This window comes from Cygnus atratus, chromosome 26 (assembly GCF_013377495.2).
Source record: "Cygnus atratus isolate AKBS03 ecotype Queensland, Australia chromosome 26, CAtr_DNAZoo_HiC_assembly, whole genome shotgun sequence".
Lineage (NCBI taxonomy): Eukaryota > Metazoa > Chordata > Aves > Anseriformes > Anatidae > Cygnus > Cygnus atratus.
This window is the reverse complement of record NC_066387.1, coordinates 4,546,461-4,563,525: the sequence shown is the minus strand read 5'-3', so window position 1 is coordinate 4,563,525 and position 17,065 is coordinate 4,546,461. Positions and strand designations below refer to the sequence as shown.

Here is a 17,065-nt window from a genome sequence, read left to right as displayed (position 1 = left end):
CACCAGGACACCCCCGGCCCCTCGGTGACCCAAGCGTCCAGCCCTGGTGCGGTGACACCCCGAGGGGCAGGGGGTGACCACGGCCAGCACCCAAGGGAGCTCCTGGTGACCCCGAATCACGGGGTCCCCCTCTGTGCAGGGACGGGGAAGCCACCCGGGGGGGGGGGGGGGGGGAGGGCGGCTCCGTGTCCCTTGGGGTGCCGGGGGGGCCCTGCCCAGCTCCCTACCTCGTTGGACTGCCGGATGGTCCGGAGGGGGATCCACACCGTCCCCACCATGGTGTCCCAGATGAGCCCCTTGTTCCACACCTCCACCGTCAGGCCCAGGTCCAGCCGGTTGATTTCACTGGGGGTGGGGAGAGAAGCGGGGTCACCCCCTCCCCATCCCCAGCCCCCTCCCCAGCCCCCCAGGACTCAGCCGGGGCCGGGGGCAGGGGGAGCAGCGGCGGTGGAGGGACCGCGGGGTCCTTATGGGGGACGCAGGGAGCAGCAGGGGCGGGGGGTCCCCGCCAGGGGTGCCCCCCCCCGGACACTCACAACATGAAGTCCTGCTCCCAGGCGGGCAGGTTGCCCCGCACCGCGATGGTCGTGCTCTTGACATTTTGCACCTTCAGCGTCACGTAGGTGTTGAACTTCTCTGCGGGAGCAAGCAGAGGGTGATGGGACCCCCAGTGTGTCCACCCCCCCGCCCCGCCCCAGACACCCCCCGCTGCCAGGGTGGCCTGGCCGTGACCCCCCCCCCATCCTGTCCAGGGCACCCCCAGCCCTGTCCCCCCACCTCCACAGATGCCCGGCGATGTCCCCAGGGCTAAGGCTGAGCCTGGGGTCCCCTTGCCCCCCACAAAAGTGAACCCGCACCCCCCCCGCGGTGACAGGCAGGGGACACTCACCTTGGGGCCCGTCGAACTTGGCCTTTTTGACTGCAGGGAGAGAGAAAGAGGGAGGGGGCTCAGCCTGGGTAGGGGCTGAGGACCCCCCCGAGGCTGCCAAGGGGGTGGGGGGTCCCCAGGCCTGTCCCCCCCCCGCTGCAGCCACACCCCGAGATGGGGGGGAAGGCGGTGGGATCCCTCCCCAGCAAAGCCCCCCCACCCCAAAAAGAAAACCCGCAGAAGGTGTGGGACAACCGATTGCAACCCGAAACGAAGCAGCCTTCATCGGTTGGGGGGGGGGGGGGGCGGGTTCACAAATTTTGGGAGGGGGTCCCCCCTTTTGAATTGGGGTCCATTTGGGGAAGTAACGCCCCATGTGCAACGTGAGCAGGGTCAGCGCCCCCCCCCAAGCCCCCCCAAGTTCCCCAGCAGCACGCACACGGGGGCGGTTGCACCGGGGCCGGATCCTGCCCAGCACCACCACAGCACCGCCACCGCCGCAGGGGTCACCCTGCAGGCAGCTGCCGACCCCCCCAGCCAGGAGATGGGAGGGAGGGACCGGGGGGGGGGGGGGGGCATTTTCACCCCCGTTGGGGAGGCAGCACCAGGCTGGGGGGGGGGGGGAGCTGGGTGCCACCGCGTGGTCCCCAGCAGTGTCCCGGGGGCTGGCAGGAGGGGACGGGGCGGGCAGGATGACACAGCACCCGCAGAACCGGGGAATGACGTGGGTGCCAGCGGGCGGGGGGGGGGGGGGGGGGCGGCAGGGTGGAGGGTGGGGGGGGAACAACGTGACCGAGGAGAGATGAAAATAGCCCTGGCGCTATCAAAGGTAATTTGATTTCGGGGACGTGCCACTCGCCAGCCGCTGATCGCTCGCCGCCGCCACCGCGGGGGCCACCGCGGGCTCCACGTGCCCGAGGGGGGGTGGGGGGGAACAGGGGGACAAGGGGGGGACACGTGGCGTGGGCAGCCCCTGCCCGGCCCTGGGGGGGGGGGGGGTGAAACTGAGGCAGGGGGGTGCCGGCGTGGCCGCGGCACACACCGCACGGCACGTGCACCGCGGGGACGGGGACGCGGGGACGCGGCGGCATGTGGCCGGGTGCCACCTCCGGCGGCGGGTGCCACGGGGCCGCGTGCGTCACTCGGCCCCCATTGAGGCTTCGTTTGGTGGCTTAACGAGGAGCAGGGCGCGCCTGCCTCCATCTCGCCTGCCTCCATCTCGCCTGCCTCCTCGCTGCCCTTTTCTCCCCCCCCTCGGAGCCCGTTCAGAGCCCCGCCAGGGATGGGGCCAGGGGGGGCGCGAGCGCTCGGGAAATGTTTGGGGCTCCTCCGGCCCCGCTGCCCGCCTCGTGCCCCCAGGGTCACGCGTTGCATGGCCCCCAAGTCGCCTGCACCCACACCTGGAGCAGAGGGGACACGGGGTTGGGACGGCATTTGGGACCGCGGTGCGGCCTCGGGGGGCCGACGGCGACCACCCGGGCACCGGGGCGCGTCCAGGCCCCGCGCGCTCTCCGCCAGCCGCTGCTGCCTCCGAAACGGGAGAGCAGAGGAAGGGAAAGCTCCAAAAATACCCGAGGCGACGGAACAAACAATTACGGGAACGCGCGGCCCTCCCGGCTGTCATCTGCCGCGGGGACGGGTCCCGCTGCCGCCATCTGCGGCCGCCCCGCGCCCCCCGCAACAGGTCCCCAGGGCCCGGGGGGGTGGGGGGCGCTGGGGACCCCCCCGAGTGGGGATCGGCTGCCGGAGGGGGGGGTGCCGGCGGGGGAAACTGAGGCAGGAGGCTGGGAGTGGGCGGGCGAAGACACCACGCTGGGCTGGGCGCGTCCCGCAGCTGGACGGTCTGTCTGTCCATCCTGCTGTCTGCCCGTCCACCCGCCCGTCTGCCCGTCCGTCCCTCTGTCTGGCCACCCATTCGGCTGTCTGTCTGTCCGTCCACCCGCCCCCATCTGTCCGTCCGGCCCTCTGTCCAGCCACCCGTTCAGCTATCTGTCCGTCCACCCATCCACCCGCCCACCTGTCCATCTGTCCCTCTGTCCGGCCACCATCCAGCTATCTGTCTGTCCATCCACCCACCCGTCTGTCCGTCTGTCCCTCTGTCCACCCACCCACCTGTCTGTCTGTCTGTCCGTCTCTCTGTCCGGCCACCATTCAGCTGGCTGGCTGTCCACCCACCCGCCCGTACCTCTGTCCATCTGTCCCTCTGTCCATCCACCCCTGCACCCGCCTGTCCATCCACACATCCGTCTGTCCGTCCGGCCACCAGTCCATCTCCCTGTCCGTCCGTCCGTCCATCCCTCTGTCCACCCAGCCGTTCACCTGTCCATCTGTCCATCCACCCACCTGCCCGTCCATCCGTCCACCTCCCCGTCCCTCTGTCCCCCCACCCCTCTGTCTGACCCCCCCCCATCCTGCCCCCCCCGTCCATCTGTCCGTCCGTCCCCCCGCCTGTCCGTCTGTCCGTCTGCGGCCACCACCCCGCTCACCCTACGCCTCCAGGGGCTGCTTTTGGCGCATCCACGCCCCCCTCCCCCCCCCCCGGCACGGATCCTTTGGGTGCCGTGGGTGGCCGCAGCCCCTCGGGAAGGGCGGGGGACATTTGGGGGGGGGGTGCAGAGGTGGCACCTCCGCCCCCGTGGCCCCAGAAATAGGGTGACACGAAGAGCGGCACCCCGCGAGCGCTGGCGGGGGGGGGCCGTGTGTCACCGTCCTCCCCCGGCTCCGCCGCAGGTGTCACCACCTGGGACAGCCCCTCAAGCAGGATGGATGGCACGGCCCCCCCCCCCCCAGGAACCCCAAATCAGGGGATACCCCGAATCTGGGGGGGGGGCGTAGGGGCTGCCCTCCAGCCGGGGGGGCACGCGGGGACGTGCACAGCCTCTGCCCCCCCCCTCCCCCCCGGGAGCTGCTCCCTGGGTGCTGCAGGGGCTGTGACGGGAGTGGGGGCGAGGACACATGGGGGGGGGCACGGTGGGGGACACCCCCATTTTCCTCCTGAACACTGGAGGGGGAATCCCAGTCCCCCTGTGCCCCCCCTTGTTCCTCCCAGTTACTCCCAGTACGGCGTGACCGGCACCCCCAGTTGGGCCCCCAGCCACCCTCCTCCTGCCCTAAACCCCCCAGGGAGAACCCGCCCCCCCCCCCCGGCCTCATTGCCCACCCTGCGGTGGGGCAGGGGCATGGGGGGGTATTAGGGGCTGGGGGGGGGGGGAACTGGGGGGTAATGGGGATGTAATTGGGGTGTGGGGCTGTTTTGGGGGGTCGGGGAAAGAATGGGGGGATTTGGGGACGGATGGGGGGATTTGGGGTGGGAATGTGGGGAGGGTTTGGGGATAGATGGGGGTGTGGGGCTGGGGCCGGGGGGGGCATTGGGGGGGGCATTGGGGCTGGCAATGGCGGTGTAATAGGGGTGTGGGGCCATTTGGGGTTGGGGGGGGGGTTTGGGGAAAGATGGGGGGTCAGGGATGGATGGGACGCATCCGGTCTGGGGGGCTTGAAAATGGTGGGGGGAAATGGGGGGGCGTGTTGGGGGGTGGGGGGGAGGCTTTAGGGTGGGGGGTGTTCGGGAGCGTGGGGTCCGCGTTTGTGGCGTGGGGGTGTTCGGGGATAGATGGGGGGGGGGGGAGGGGGAACGGGGGGAGCGGGGGGGTGGATGGGGGGTGTTGGGGGTGGCAATGTGGGGGGTGAAGGCATGGGGCGGAAAGAATGGGAATAGGGGGGAGCTGCTTGCTTTGGGGGATACCCCGGCGATGGGGGGGGCGGGGGGGGGGGGGCCGCGTTTAACCCCCCCCCCCAAACCCCCGCCTTCCCCTCCCCAAACCCCCCCAGGCGCTCCCATCCGCAGCACCGCCACATCCACGGGGCGGCCGCAGGGTGCGGCCCCCCCTCCCCCCCTCCGTACCCCCCCCCCCGCCCCAAAACCCCACCTCCCCCTTACAACCCCCAACCCCTCCCCCACCCCCTCCCGCTTCATTCACAAAAACCACGGGGCCGGGATTTGGGGTTTTTTTTTATGAATGGAGCCGCGCGTCCACCCCCCCCCACCCCCCCCAACTCTCCCCCCCCCCCCCCCCAAAAAAAAAAATTAAAATAAAAAAAAAATCCCCGCCGAGCCGGCCGACCCTCTGCCCCCCGGGGGGGGGGGTCTCGCTGCCCAGCGCCCCCCCCGGCCGCGTGCCCCCCCCCCCGTACCTCCGACGCAGAGCAGAGACATGGTCCCGGCGCTAGCGGGCGGCCATCTTGTTCAGCACCACGGACAGCGCCGCTGACGTCAGCAGCGGCCCCCCCCCCGCCCCCGCCCCGGGGCTTAAAGGGGTGGGGGGGGCTTTTTTTTTTTTTTTTTTTTTTTTTTTTTTTTCGCTACTTGGGAAGGGGAAGCCCTGCTTCGATTGTAATGGCGTCTGGGGGGGGCGGGGGGTCTGCCTGCGTAGCGCTTGCTGGGGGGGGGTGTTAGGGAGGGGGGGGGTTGTCTGTGTCGTATCCTTTGTATAGCAGCCCGGGGGTTGGGGGGGTGGGATTTTATTCTGCCCGTATCGTATCGGGGGGATCCTGCCCCCATAACACGAGGGGGGGGATGTTCTGCCCATATCACACCGGGGTGGGGTGGGGGGTCCTGCCCTTATGGCACTGGGGGGGTCTATTCTGCCCCTATGGAATCGGGGGGGGGTCTATTCTGCCCCTATGGAATCGGGGGGGGGGGGTGTCTATTCTGTCCCTATGACACTTGGGGGGGGTCTATTCTGCCCTTTTAACACAAGGGGGTCCTGCCTGTATAGCACCGGGGGGGGTGGGGGGGACTGTTCTGCCCATATAACACCGGGGTGGGGTGGGGGGTCCTGCCCATATGGCACTGGGGGGTCTATTCTGTCCCTATGGAATCGGGGGGGTCTATTCTGCCCCTATGACACTTGGGGGGGTGGGAATCTATTCTGCCCATTTAACACAAGGGAGACCCTGCCCCCCCATATAGCGCCGGGGGGGCGAGGTGGGGGGACTCTTTTCTGCCCGTATAACCACTGGGGGTAGGATCAGTTCTGCCCATATAACACTGGGGGTCCTGCCCCTATGGCTCTGGGGAGGGGCTCCTGCTCATACGGCATAGGGAGGCGGGGGGGGGGGGGGTTCTGTCCTTCCCATATGACCCCAGTGTATGGGGGGGGATCTTTCCCCTATAACCCTAGTGTATGTAGGGGTCTGTCCTGGCTTTAGGGTCGGGGGGGGTGTCTGTCCGGCCCCCAATGCCCTGGGGTGGGGCTTTCTGGTTTGCACATCCCTTAGTGGGGGGGGGGGGGCTGATTTAGGGGTGCAGACATCCCCCCATCCCTGGGGCGGGCAGTGGGGTGGGGGGGTGCAGGAGGGGCTTGCACCGGGGCTGGTGCATTGCGTTGTGCCTGCTTGGAGAGGGGTTTCTGAGCAGGAGGTGGCAAATTGTCCCCTCTTACCCCCCCCTGAGGATCCCATCTCTCCCCTCCACCCCGGCTCAGGGGCTGGAGAAACTGCCGGGGTCCGGGGGGGGGAAACAGCTCCCCAGGCCCAGCCCCAGCCCCGCGGCTGGAGACAGGTCCCATGGGAGAGGTTCCACGTGGAGGCTAAATCTGAGCCCCCAGCCCCGCTGCTCAGGGACACCGAGGGACACGAAGATGGCAAGGGAAACTGAGGCACAGCGCAGAGAGGGGACGTGCAGGGATTTTTGGGACCCCAACGACCCGGTGGGATCCCGCGGACTGGGTGCAGCTCGCGGGTGCGTGGCGCCAGCAGGGCCAGACCCCTGCCTGCCAGGGAAACTGAGGCACGGGGAGCTGGGACCGTGACGAGGCGAGGGCACGGCCCACTCCTGCCCGCCCCACTCCCCCCAGCGCCCACATCCCCGTGGGAGCCCCCCTACAACCACCAGCCTGCGGGGACGGGACCCCCGTGGCAGCTGCAGGGCCCCCCAGCCCCCGCAGCCCCCGGTGTCTTTCTGGGGGCTCTCTCGTGGCGTCTCCTCTGCCCCCTGCTCCCGCCATCGCTGCAGCCCCCAGGCCGCGTCTCCTCCGCTCACAGGCACCGCAGCGCCCGCCAGGACCGACACGCGCGCGTGCCACGAGGCACCAACGCGCACACGCCTGTGCACACGCAGCCACAACATGCGGCGCTGGAAGCAGCCTTCCCAAGCCAAACGGCGATTCCTGAACGGGAACATCGGCCCCGAGCACCCTTTGCCCCGCAGCCTCTCCCTTCCCAGCGCTGAGCTGCCCCCGTTGTTCGCCTTCGGAGCTGTTTTCTGCCCCAAACCCTATTGTGGATGACAATGAGCCTCATCCGAAGGGGAGATGTTGGTGAAATGTTTCCAATCTCTTTCCTGCCTCCCTAAAATCCAGCTTTGGGTCAAAAATAAGGACTAAGTATTGTATTAAATCGGAAAGTAGTCTCCAGGCCTTGAAATAAGTTATTTCCAGGAGCCGAATCCCTGCGACCTGCCCCTCGTGCAGTTTCCCCCACCCGCAGGTCCCGGTGACCGTGGTGCCTGGTGCTGGCAGAGCCCGGCCAGCAGCACGCTCCTCACCCCAAAAGCTTCTGATCTAAACATCCCCAAATGTCACCAGATCTGCAGCTGGGCTTAAAACCAGCTTTCCTATGACCCCTGGAACTCCAAGAAAGAAAAAACAAAAACCCAAACGAAAAAAAAAAAACAACCTGCAGCTTCTTTTCCCCAATGCCCAGACCCTGCCACCCCCCGTCGTCCCTTGGGGTCACACCGCTGTCACAAGCCCCACGTCCCCATTTGAGGCTGCAGTTCCTACAGGGGCAAGAGGGGCGCAGCCCCCGATGCATGCGTGCGGGTGGGCTGCACGGAGCCCGTGGGGATGCTTCTGTGTCCCTGCCTGGCCTCGAGTGTCCCTGTCATGGGTCGGTCCCGCAGGCGTGCCCGGCCGCTGGGACAGCCTCTGCGGCGCAGTGACACCCCCCCTGCGGCACGGTGACACCCCCCCGCCTCCCCGGCTGGGCAGCCCTGGACATCCCAGGCTGGGGCTCATCCAGCGCCTGCTTCACTCCTCTCCCTCCAGCCCCCGGGTGGCTTTTAGGGCCCTCGATGGCACCAGGAGCGGGGTGACCGGCACGCTGGGGGAAGTGGGGCCAGGCGTGGGCGGCAGAAGGGGATGGAGGCGACGGGGACGGCGGCGGCGAGCTCGGTGCGGTGGCAGCTGTGCTACGATGTGACAGCCAAGACGTGGTGGATGGTGAGTGGGGGCGGCCGGCCAGGGGGGGGTCACCGCACGAGAAACTGATTTTGGAGTGGGGAGAACGATTTGGAGGCAAAAGCGGGGCTTTGCGCCGAGGAAACGGGGGATTGTGGCTGGGACTGAGGTCAGGGTGCGAGCCGCTCGCTGATGCTCGTTTGCTCGAGCGCTTTCCTGCAGCAGGAGTTTGGGTTTGTGCTCCCCGCTGCTGGCACTGGCCCTGCTCTGGGTCTCGCCCTGGCTCACCCCGGCTGCTCGGCTTCCACGAACGCTTCTTGGGGGAAACCCCGGGAGCAGCACCCCCTTGCTGGGCTGCTTGGCACCTGCTGGTGTGTGAGCATCGCCCGCACGCAGCCAGGCCCCGTCCTTGGGACGGCGCCACGAGGACAGGACCCACTAGCGCACACTGCGGCTCGAAGCACAGGTTTGGGCATGGCCCTGGGCTGATTTCGGGGAGGAGACGGATGCTTCTGCGGCTTCAAACCCCCAAGGTGTTGTGTCGGGGCCCCACGGGGCAGTGAAGGTTTCAGCCAAGGCGTCTGCGGCAGCTCCCGAGCGCCCGTCCCCCGTGTGCGGATATTACCCAGCTGCTGAAGGGTTTTTTCTGGGAAACAGATGGGCTGAGCTGGTTCCTGCCGTGCGGGAGAGCCGGGAAGCACCGGCACTCAGCCGTGAGCTGCGCAGGGCTCTCAGGGACGGACAGACCCTGGGGACGTGTGGCTTTCCCCATCCCCACCCGGGCATCGCACCCAGCCGGCCCCGCGGGGACGCGGGCGGCGGAGCGGCGGCGAGGCTGCAGCCTGGTGACGGAGCCGGGAGCCGGGGCCGGATCCTGCCCTGCCCCACTGTGGGCGGCTGCAGCTTCCAGGGCAAGAGGTTGGGTTGGTATCAAAGGGCCGTAGGTGGAGGGCATCGTCCTCCCGGCCCCCCCTCAGTCCCCCTCGGGAACACGGTGCCCCTTCGCCCACGCGGCCCCGAGCCCTGCCCGCCCGCAGGCGAACAGAGCCGGGGCTTCAGAGCGAGAAAAGTGGGGCCTTTGAGGCAGCCCCCGCAGCCTGCAGCCCAGCGCTTCCTCCGGCCGCAGCCGCCGGCGTGGGGGAGCCGGGTCGCGCCGGGACGCCAGGGTGGCGGTGATGCTGGAAAGGGGCTGGCGGGGACCCAGGGCCTCCAGGACCCCCCCAGGGGCAGCGGGGTAACACGTGTGCTGGTTTGGGGGAGCGCAGTAGGGATGTGGGTGCATGGGAGGTGAGCAAACGCACAGAAAACGGTGACAAAGAACCCAAAGTGGCTGTAAATCCTGAAAACTCCCGGTCCTTCCAGCCCACCATGGGGACGTGGTCTGCCATGTTCTGGCTCGTCCACTGTAGGGACGAGCACGTCGGCCATCTGCTTTGAACCCCCAAAATGTTTTGGGAATCCACGGGGTGGACCCAGCGGTCCCCAGTTTTGTGTTATCTCATAAAACACAGGAGCAAAGGCTCTGTCTGGCTCAGAGCTCCGATCCTGCACGCCCAGCTCCCCGCGCGCACCTCTGAGCCACCAAAGGGCGCGTGATGGATTGACCGATGGAGAAAAAAATTCATCAGGCTGGAGGTAGCTGTGAATTACGGGGCTAAAAATACCTCCGCGGCCTCTCCTGACAAGACGTCCCCAAGCAAAGCACCGGGCGGTCGCGCAGGGAGCCCGAGCCTCTCCTGACACCCCATCCATCACCCCGACCGCGGGGCTGGCGCGAGCGTCCGCGCAGCGGCGTTTGGCGAGCTTTTTTTTTTTTTTTTGGCATCTTTTTTTTGGCGAGATTTACTGCCGAGCCCCGGCGGGGCTGCGGCGTGCCCATCCGTCAGTGTCAGCGCGGGGGCCCTGAGTCAGCAGCTCTGGGGCGTGGGGTGAGGACATCCATCGCGGGGACGTGGGGACGAAGGCGCGGGGTGCGGGGCCCCTCTGCACCCAGCTCCTTGAGGCTGGGGGCAAAATGTAGCAGGGGGCTCGCTGCTGGCTGCAGTCGGGGTCCTGCACCCAGCCTGTGTCCGGCGAGGGGGCGTTTTGGGGCGCAGGGGTGTCCCGATGTCACCGAAGCCTTCCCCGGCATCACGGTTGGGTGGGGTTATTATAGGAAAGGGTTGGGTTGTTCCCCGGTTCCTGGGGGTGTTTGTGGCCCGGTGAGCGATGCTGGTGGCCAGGAGGGGAGCACCGATAGGGCTGGGGCTAAAAATGCTCTAAAATGAGCCAAGGGAATTTTCCATGTGCTCAGAAGAGACTTTTGGCTGAGCTGGGTAAAAATAAAAATAATAATAATAAAAAATCACTCCCTTGCGTTAATATTTGCAGGATTTGGCCTGAAAGGCCAGGTTTACAGGGGACATGCACCCCCCCCCCCGAGCTGTCAGCGGGGCCGAGCAGCAGCTCCCACCCCCACGATGCTGCTGGGGGTCCCCACGGGGCGCGGGGTCCCCCCAAACACCCAGCCTGGGGATGGGGTCCGGGGGAGGGGGGGGGGGTCCTGCCCCAGCGGCACCTCCCCAAAATCAGGGATCCAGGCGCTGGGGCCGCCGGAGCCCCGTCGCTGGGCGGTGACACGGCGGTGGCCGGGGGTCCACGGGTGATGGGCTCCCCGTGGGCTGGCCGTGGGCCCGTGGCGGCTGCCGGTGGCCGCGGGCGGGTGGCTCCGTGCCCCGCGAGCGCTAGGTGGCAGCAGAAGAGCGCGCACGGCCACGGCCACGGCCACGCTCGGCCCCGGCGCGCGTCCCCGCGGCTCCGTGGCACCGGGTGCTCGGGCACAGCCCGCGTCTCCCGTGGGTGTCCCCGTGGGCGGCCCTGCCGGGGGCTGCTCGGGCTGCTGGGGGCGGCCGTGGGGCTTCCCCGCGTGGGGGAGGTTTGGAGGTGGCTGGGGGAGCGGTCACGGGGGTATGGGGGGGGGGTCCTGCCCCCCACCTCCGGCTCTGCGCCTCGTGGGGACACAGGGACACGGGAGGGACCCCGGCCTGCTGGCACCTGCTGGCCCACGGGCACCCTTGGGTGCCAACACACACACACACGTGCACACACACGCATGAACATGCGCCCACACAGGCACACGTGTGTGCTGGCACACCCACACATGCAAACACGTGTGCGCACACACATGTGCACACATCCCCCTCCATGCACACCCCTCATGCATGCACACACAAAAAGCACACGTGCGAGCACATGTAGAAGCACACGCGTGTTTGCAAACGCACACAGAGGTGCACGCATGCACGTTCGTGCACGTACGCACACAACCATGCATGCACACAGCCATGCATGCACCCAGGCACACCCACAGACACACGCACACGCCTGCACACACCTGGGTGCCCTCAGCTGCCCGTGCATACGCGCCTGCAGGCCCTTGCAGACGCACACATGCACACCCACAGGTGCTTACACACGCGTGCACAGCCCTTCCCAAGGTTGCTTGTTAAAAAGTACCCGGGTAGGTAAATAGCACGCGGGGCTGGGGGCCGCTGGCCGGGTGGCCGGGGCCGAGCGGGCGCGCTGGGGGGGCTCAGCCCAGCTGCTAATGACCCACGGCCGGTGCCAGCTCTCTAATCCGTGCAGAGGTTCAGGACAAACTGTACCAGCGATTATATAAACCGACTCGCCTCTATTTATTTAATTCCCTTTTATTTATTTACCGCTCAGCCAATTGGAGGCGGGGGAGTGGTGCAGCCCCCGGCCCCACAGCCCCGGTCGTGCTGACAGCCGGCACGGGGGGCAGGGGGGGCCCTGTGTGTGTGTGCCCCACCCCCCCCCCCGGTGTGGGGCAGCCCGGGCTTGGGCCTGCGTGTGCACGCGTGTTTTCACACCCTGTGGTGTGTGCTGCATGGCACACATCCATGTAACTGTGTGCACACATGCGCGTGAGCATGCCCGGTGTGCAGAAGTGCATGGGCACATGCGTGCAAATACACGTGTGTGCATGCTGATGTGCACGAACACACAAGTGCGCGCACACCCACGTGCATCCCCCAACACATGCACACATGCGCTTACACCCAGGTGTGCCAGCACATCCGTGCACAAACACACACGTTTTTGCACAAGGACACCAGGCAGGGGGCGGCTAACCCAATGCCAGAGGTGACACGAGGACACGAGGCCCTGGGAGGGGACAGCAGCCTCCGGGGGGGCAGTGGAGAAGGGGCAGGACGTGCTCAGGGCCCCCACGTCCCCCCAGCATGGCAGTGGCACCAGCTCCAGCCCTGACACCCACCTCCCCCTGGCACGGGAGGGGGGGTCTCGAGGGGCAGCGGGGGGCTGGGGGGGGGGGTGCGGGCAGGGGGATGCTGAGCCCCCCACCGCCCCCCCGACCCGTGCCACCGCCCACCCTTCCCCCGCTGTTACATAAAGGCGCGATTACAGGAAATCAAGGGGCAAAATGTCTTACTCGAATTAATAACTGACTTCCTGCGGTTGCAGATTCACCTTCTGTGCTTGTTTATAAACCCCGGCCCCCCGCCCCCCGCCCGCTTCGGTTAATGCTCCCCGGCGCCGTTTGCCATTAACCGGCTCCACAGGGAGGGCGGCCCAGTCCTCCCAGTATGGTCCAAGTGGGGCTGTGCTGGGACACGGCCAGCACGGGAGCCCTGTCCCCATCTGTCCATTGCTCGGGCAGGACCGGGGTCCCCTCCCCTCTGCCACCGCTGTCCTGGTGACACCGGTCCTGGCACCACAGCCACCTCCGTGTGCCGGGGACACGGGGAGGGCACGGCCACGTCTCCCTCCTGTCCCCAGGGGTCACGCTCCCACCGCACCCTGCACCAGCCCATCACGGCACAGTGACCCTCGGCCACCGTCACCCGTCCCCGCCGGCTGTCACCGGGCCCACATCCGTCCCCCTCTTTACCCCCCCAGCAGCCTCCCAGTGCTCCCGTTTTGTAACTGGGAGCGGGGCCGGCTCGCCGGGAGCCGGGGCCGGGCGCCGGGGAGCCGGGGCCAAGCCATTGTGCTGCGCCGCCGCCGCGCGCGGGAGAGCTGCTGCTCCCGGATGAACCCGGCTGGCGCAGCCATTTCCTGGTGCGTTTCTTCTATATTCCGAAAAAAACAAACAAAATTCTTCTTAAACCAGTTAAGGTTGCTAAGAGACAACAATGCGCTTTACATGGTGCCTTATTTACAAAGCCCAGCTCTTAATAAGCTAAGAAATGAATGGCGAGCGGCTTGGAAACCTCGCCTCGATCGGAGACGAGCGCGGTGGCCTCCTTCCTCCCTGCAAAATACCCTTAACTCTGCCCCCGGCGCCAGCTGTGGGAAAGCCCCACGGGCTGGTGCCCCCCAGTCACATCCCATCGGGGCTCCGGGGAGCCACAGACACCCCAGGGTGCTAGGGCAGAGCGGAAGAGCCAGAGTCCATACCGGGCACCCAGCGCCAGCAGCTCGGCACAGGCACGGTGCCGAAATCCGCCCCCGCTCCCGTCTGCCGAACGCCCACCAGCACGGGGCGGCCGCAGACGACGCTCCGGGGCACCCGCCCTGCCCCTGCCGCCTCTTGGCGGGTGGGGGCCGGACCCTGCCTCAGTTTCCCTGGCTACGGGCGATAAATCCATCATCGCTGTACCAGCAAAACCCATATACCTGCGGGGCCAGACCGCGCCGCCCCGAGAAGCGGGGAGTGGGGTCAGGCTGGGCTCCTTGGCACTGCCGGGGCTCGGGGCAGGGCGCAGGCGGGTGCTGAGCGTGCCGGGGCGGGGGCGAGGGCCCCGGCTGCAGCGTGTGCAGGCAGGAGCGGGCAGGCAGCGGGTGCCAGGCGGGGACGGGGGCCAGCTGGCACGGCGGGGCGGCCGCGGGGTGTTGGCGAGCGGCGGGCACCTCCCTGCGCCCGGCGGTAGGGGACCAGGGACGGGCTGAGGTCGTCCCTTCCACCACCGCTCGCCTGTCCCGTGTGCCACCCCCGTGGGGACGGGGTGGAGAGGCTGGAGATGGGAGGAGTGGGAGCCGCCATGCCAGGGGGAACCCAGTGTCCCCAGGTGGGACCGCAGCTCCTCCCCAAATAGCAGCAGTGGGGACAGCATGGGGGACAGGGGATGGCCGAGACAGGAGGACGAGGTGTGGGGCAGGAGGTGATGGGAGTGGTGCTCAGATCGGTGCCAAACCCACCCTCACCCCCCGCCAAGGAATGATGCTGTGGGCTCCTGGCTGCTCCCAAGGTGATCCAGGAGGAAAAGTGGCACGAGGGGCAGGAGGAGGGGTGGGGGGAGCATCGCCCCGTGTGCTCCCAGCCTGGGAATGGCGATGGCTGAGCTGATTTTGCCTCGGCACTGCGGCACCCGCTCGAACCTCTCCCTGTCCACGGCGGCTTCTCAAGTGCCAGCCCCACCAGGCACCGGGTGCAGGGTGTCACCCACGGGGGCAGGATGGGGGTGCCACCCCGCAGCACCATGCGCCCACCCAGGACCCCCTCCCCAGGCTGCTCCGGGTACCACTTTCCCCACCCCGGGGCAGGTGGGGGACGGGGACGGATGCACACCCGCCTTGGCCCCGTCCCCAGCTTTTCAGCTTAGCGCTCAAATCAGCTTGCGAGGTGCCGGCTGCTTAGCACCCAAATCCCCAGCCAGGGCTAAAAATAGCCCCTGGGCTCGGCGGGTGGCAGCTGGCACCGCTCAGCACCGCCTTGGCACAGCCGCCGAGGGGCCCTGGAAATGCCACCACCATGGGAGGGGACAGGGACAAGGGGACAGGAGCTGTCCCCGTCGCTTCACCAAACACCCTCACCTGCCCCGGGGCACCCAGAGGATCTTGTCCCCCGGGGTGAAGGGAGGCAGCGAGGGGGTGGTGGCCGAGCGGTGACACCAGTTCCTCCCACTGGTCTTACTGGGAGCGGTGCCAGGCTCTCCTGGCCTCCCGAGCAGGGCAGGGGATTTTCTCTCGGGTGAACCCAGGCGGATGTTTCACGGCGAGGGCTGAGTGTCCTCGTGGCCCTGACAGCAGCGCAACGAGTTTGCACGGCCTCAGCCCCTCGGGCAGGGCTCATTGCCACCACGCTGACAGCACGACAATGCATTCGGGAAGCCTCAGCGGGTCCCCTGGGGCCACCGAGGCCATCAGCGGAGATGTCACCCCCCGGGGGGGGCAGGGACGGGATGGGACGGGGCTGGCGTCCCCACGAGCCCAGCTCCGGCCGCGCCGCGCCCACTTCCAGCACGCCCAGAGCATCGCCGGAGCCGTCACCGGTTTAAAAATAGCGTCTCAGCAGAGTGCAACCGCGTTCCCTAAAAGCCATGTGGTTCGAGTTAGAGGATTAATTGGAAATGCTTATTTTGATTTGCAAAGTGATTGGATTTTTCCAGGGCATTTTGAAAGGAAAAAAGTCTGAATTTAATTATCACTATTCCAAAAAGCACCATGGGACCGAGCGTTTGAGGCTGGCTCATGTTTGCTTCACACCCCTCTCGAAAATGTGGGCAGGCGGCGCGGGGCGCGGGGGGAATGCCGGCTGCACCCCGCTGCCCCCAGCGCCCCCAGCACCACCATCACAGTGCCCCCGGCACGCCCGCCAGCCCCAGGCACCGCCAGGCACCGTTTGGGTTGGATTTCACCCCAAAACCCGGCCCGTGGCATCCCCACAGCTGCTCCTCGTGGAGAAGGGAGCTCCGGCGAGGCCGTATCCTGCTTGGTGCTGGCCTCGGGCAGGAGCAGGGCTTGGGGGGAGCCGTGTCAGCACAGGCACGGCACAGGTTTGGAAGGGTTTTCTTTCACCCAGTTGCTTTGTTTTTACCAAAATGGATTTTCAGCAGTTATTGCCTTTTTTTTTTCTTCTCAGGGAAAACATCATTTCCAATTATATTTCTCTGGGTTTCCATTGAAAAATGAAAAGCAAATGCTCTTGCACGCTGGCAAAATGTGGAAAAATGTCTAGGAATATTTTTGTCCAAGCAAAAACAGTTTCATTTCTTTTTCAAGATCTCTTTTTCCTGAAAAGAAACCACAGTTGCCTTCCCAGTTATTCTAGTCAGACTGGTTTCGAGACGGCCTTCCCAGTTGGGAGGCTGGAGCTGGGCTCCTGGGGGGGGCAGCGCGGGGCCCCCCTGCACCCCAGCACTGTGCCCCCGCCGTGCCCAAGACAGGGCAGGAGCGATGCGATACCTGCCCCGAATTTGGGGGAACAAACCCTCCCCGAAGCCCCTCTCCCATCCCAGGGATGGATGCGGGGGCACCCCGCGGACCCGCTCCCCATCTCCGGGTGCCGTTGGGGTGCGTTGCTCTGGTGCGGCCCCGATGCTGGCCATGGGGCTGGGGTCTCTGCTTGCCAGAGGGAGCAGGGAGCAGCGCCGAGCTTCGTGCCATGGGGGAACGGCTGCCCCCGCCCTGCCTTTTGCAGCAGGTTTGGTTTAGGGCCGGCAGGTTTCGGTACGTTTGTCCCCCTCCGAGAGCAGGAGGGATGGGACACAGGACGTGGCTTCGCACGGTGCCCAGGACAGCGCAGCTCCTGCTCCCACAAATGAGCCCTGCACTCGGGGTGCCTCCATCCCCAGCACCCCCCAGCACCGCAGCCATTCAGCACGGCTGGGACCCGCAGGTGGGGCTGGCTGGAGGTGACACGGAGCGGCTGGGGGTGGTGGCACCACCACAGAGCCTGTGTCCTGCCGGGCTGGAGGATGGCGAATAAAACCCAGCGGTTATCGCTGTCACCAGGCTGAGTGACGCTGTGCCCCCCCCACACCTCCCCACCGCCCGGTTTGGGCAGGTCCCATCCCGGTGACACCCCCCCACGGGTCTCTGCCGGCCCTGCGCGAGGCTCCCGCAATCACCCTCACTCTTGCACCACCCAACATCCCCTGGGCAAAGCACCCAGGGCAGGGATTGTGCCTGCAGCAGCAACTGCCTTCACCCCAAAAAACAGAGCAATGCTGTTCCAAAGGGGCGTGGGATTCAGATGGATAATTGCCCCCCTGTCCCTGTCCCCAAACCTTTGCCCGCTGCAATCGACGGCAAAAAGCCAGAGCCTGGCCCTGCC

General features: G+C 66.9%; 1 protein-coding gene across 1 annotated transcript in view; it reads right to left on the bottom strand.

Annotated features, from left to right (window-relative positions):
- Positions 1 to 5,081, bottom strand: part of UNC13A (unc-13 homolog A) — a 29,823-nt gene extending 24,742 nt beyond the window's left edge. The window contains exons 1-4 of the mRNA XM_035569692.1: positions 5,060 to 5,081; positions 890 to 919; positions 537 to 636; positions 228 to 345 (exon numbers count right to left, since the gene is read on the bottom strand). Coding sequence (XP_035425585.1) covers positions 228 to 345; positions 537 to 636; positions 890 to 919; positions 5,060 to 5,081 — 270 coding nt within the window. The remainder of the gene's footprint in view (positions 1 to 227; positions 346 to 536; positions 637 to 889; positions 920 to 5,059) is intronic.
- Between the last annotated feature and the right edge of the window lie 11,984 nt (positions 5,082 to 17,065).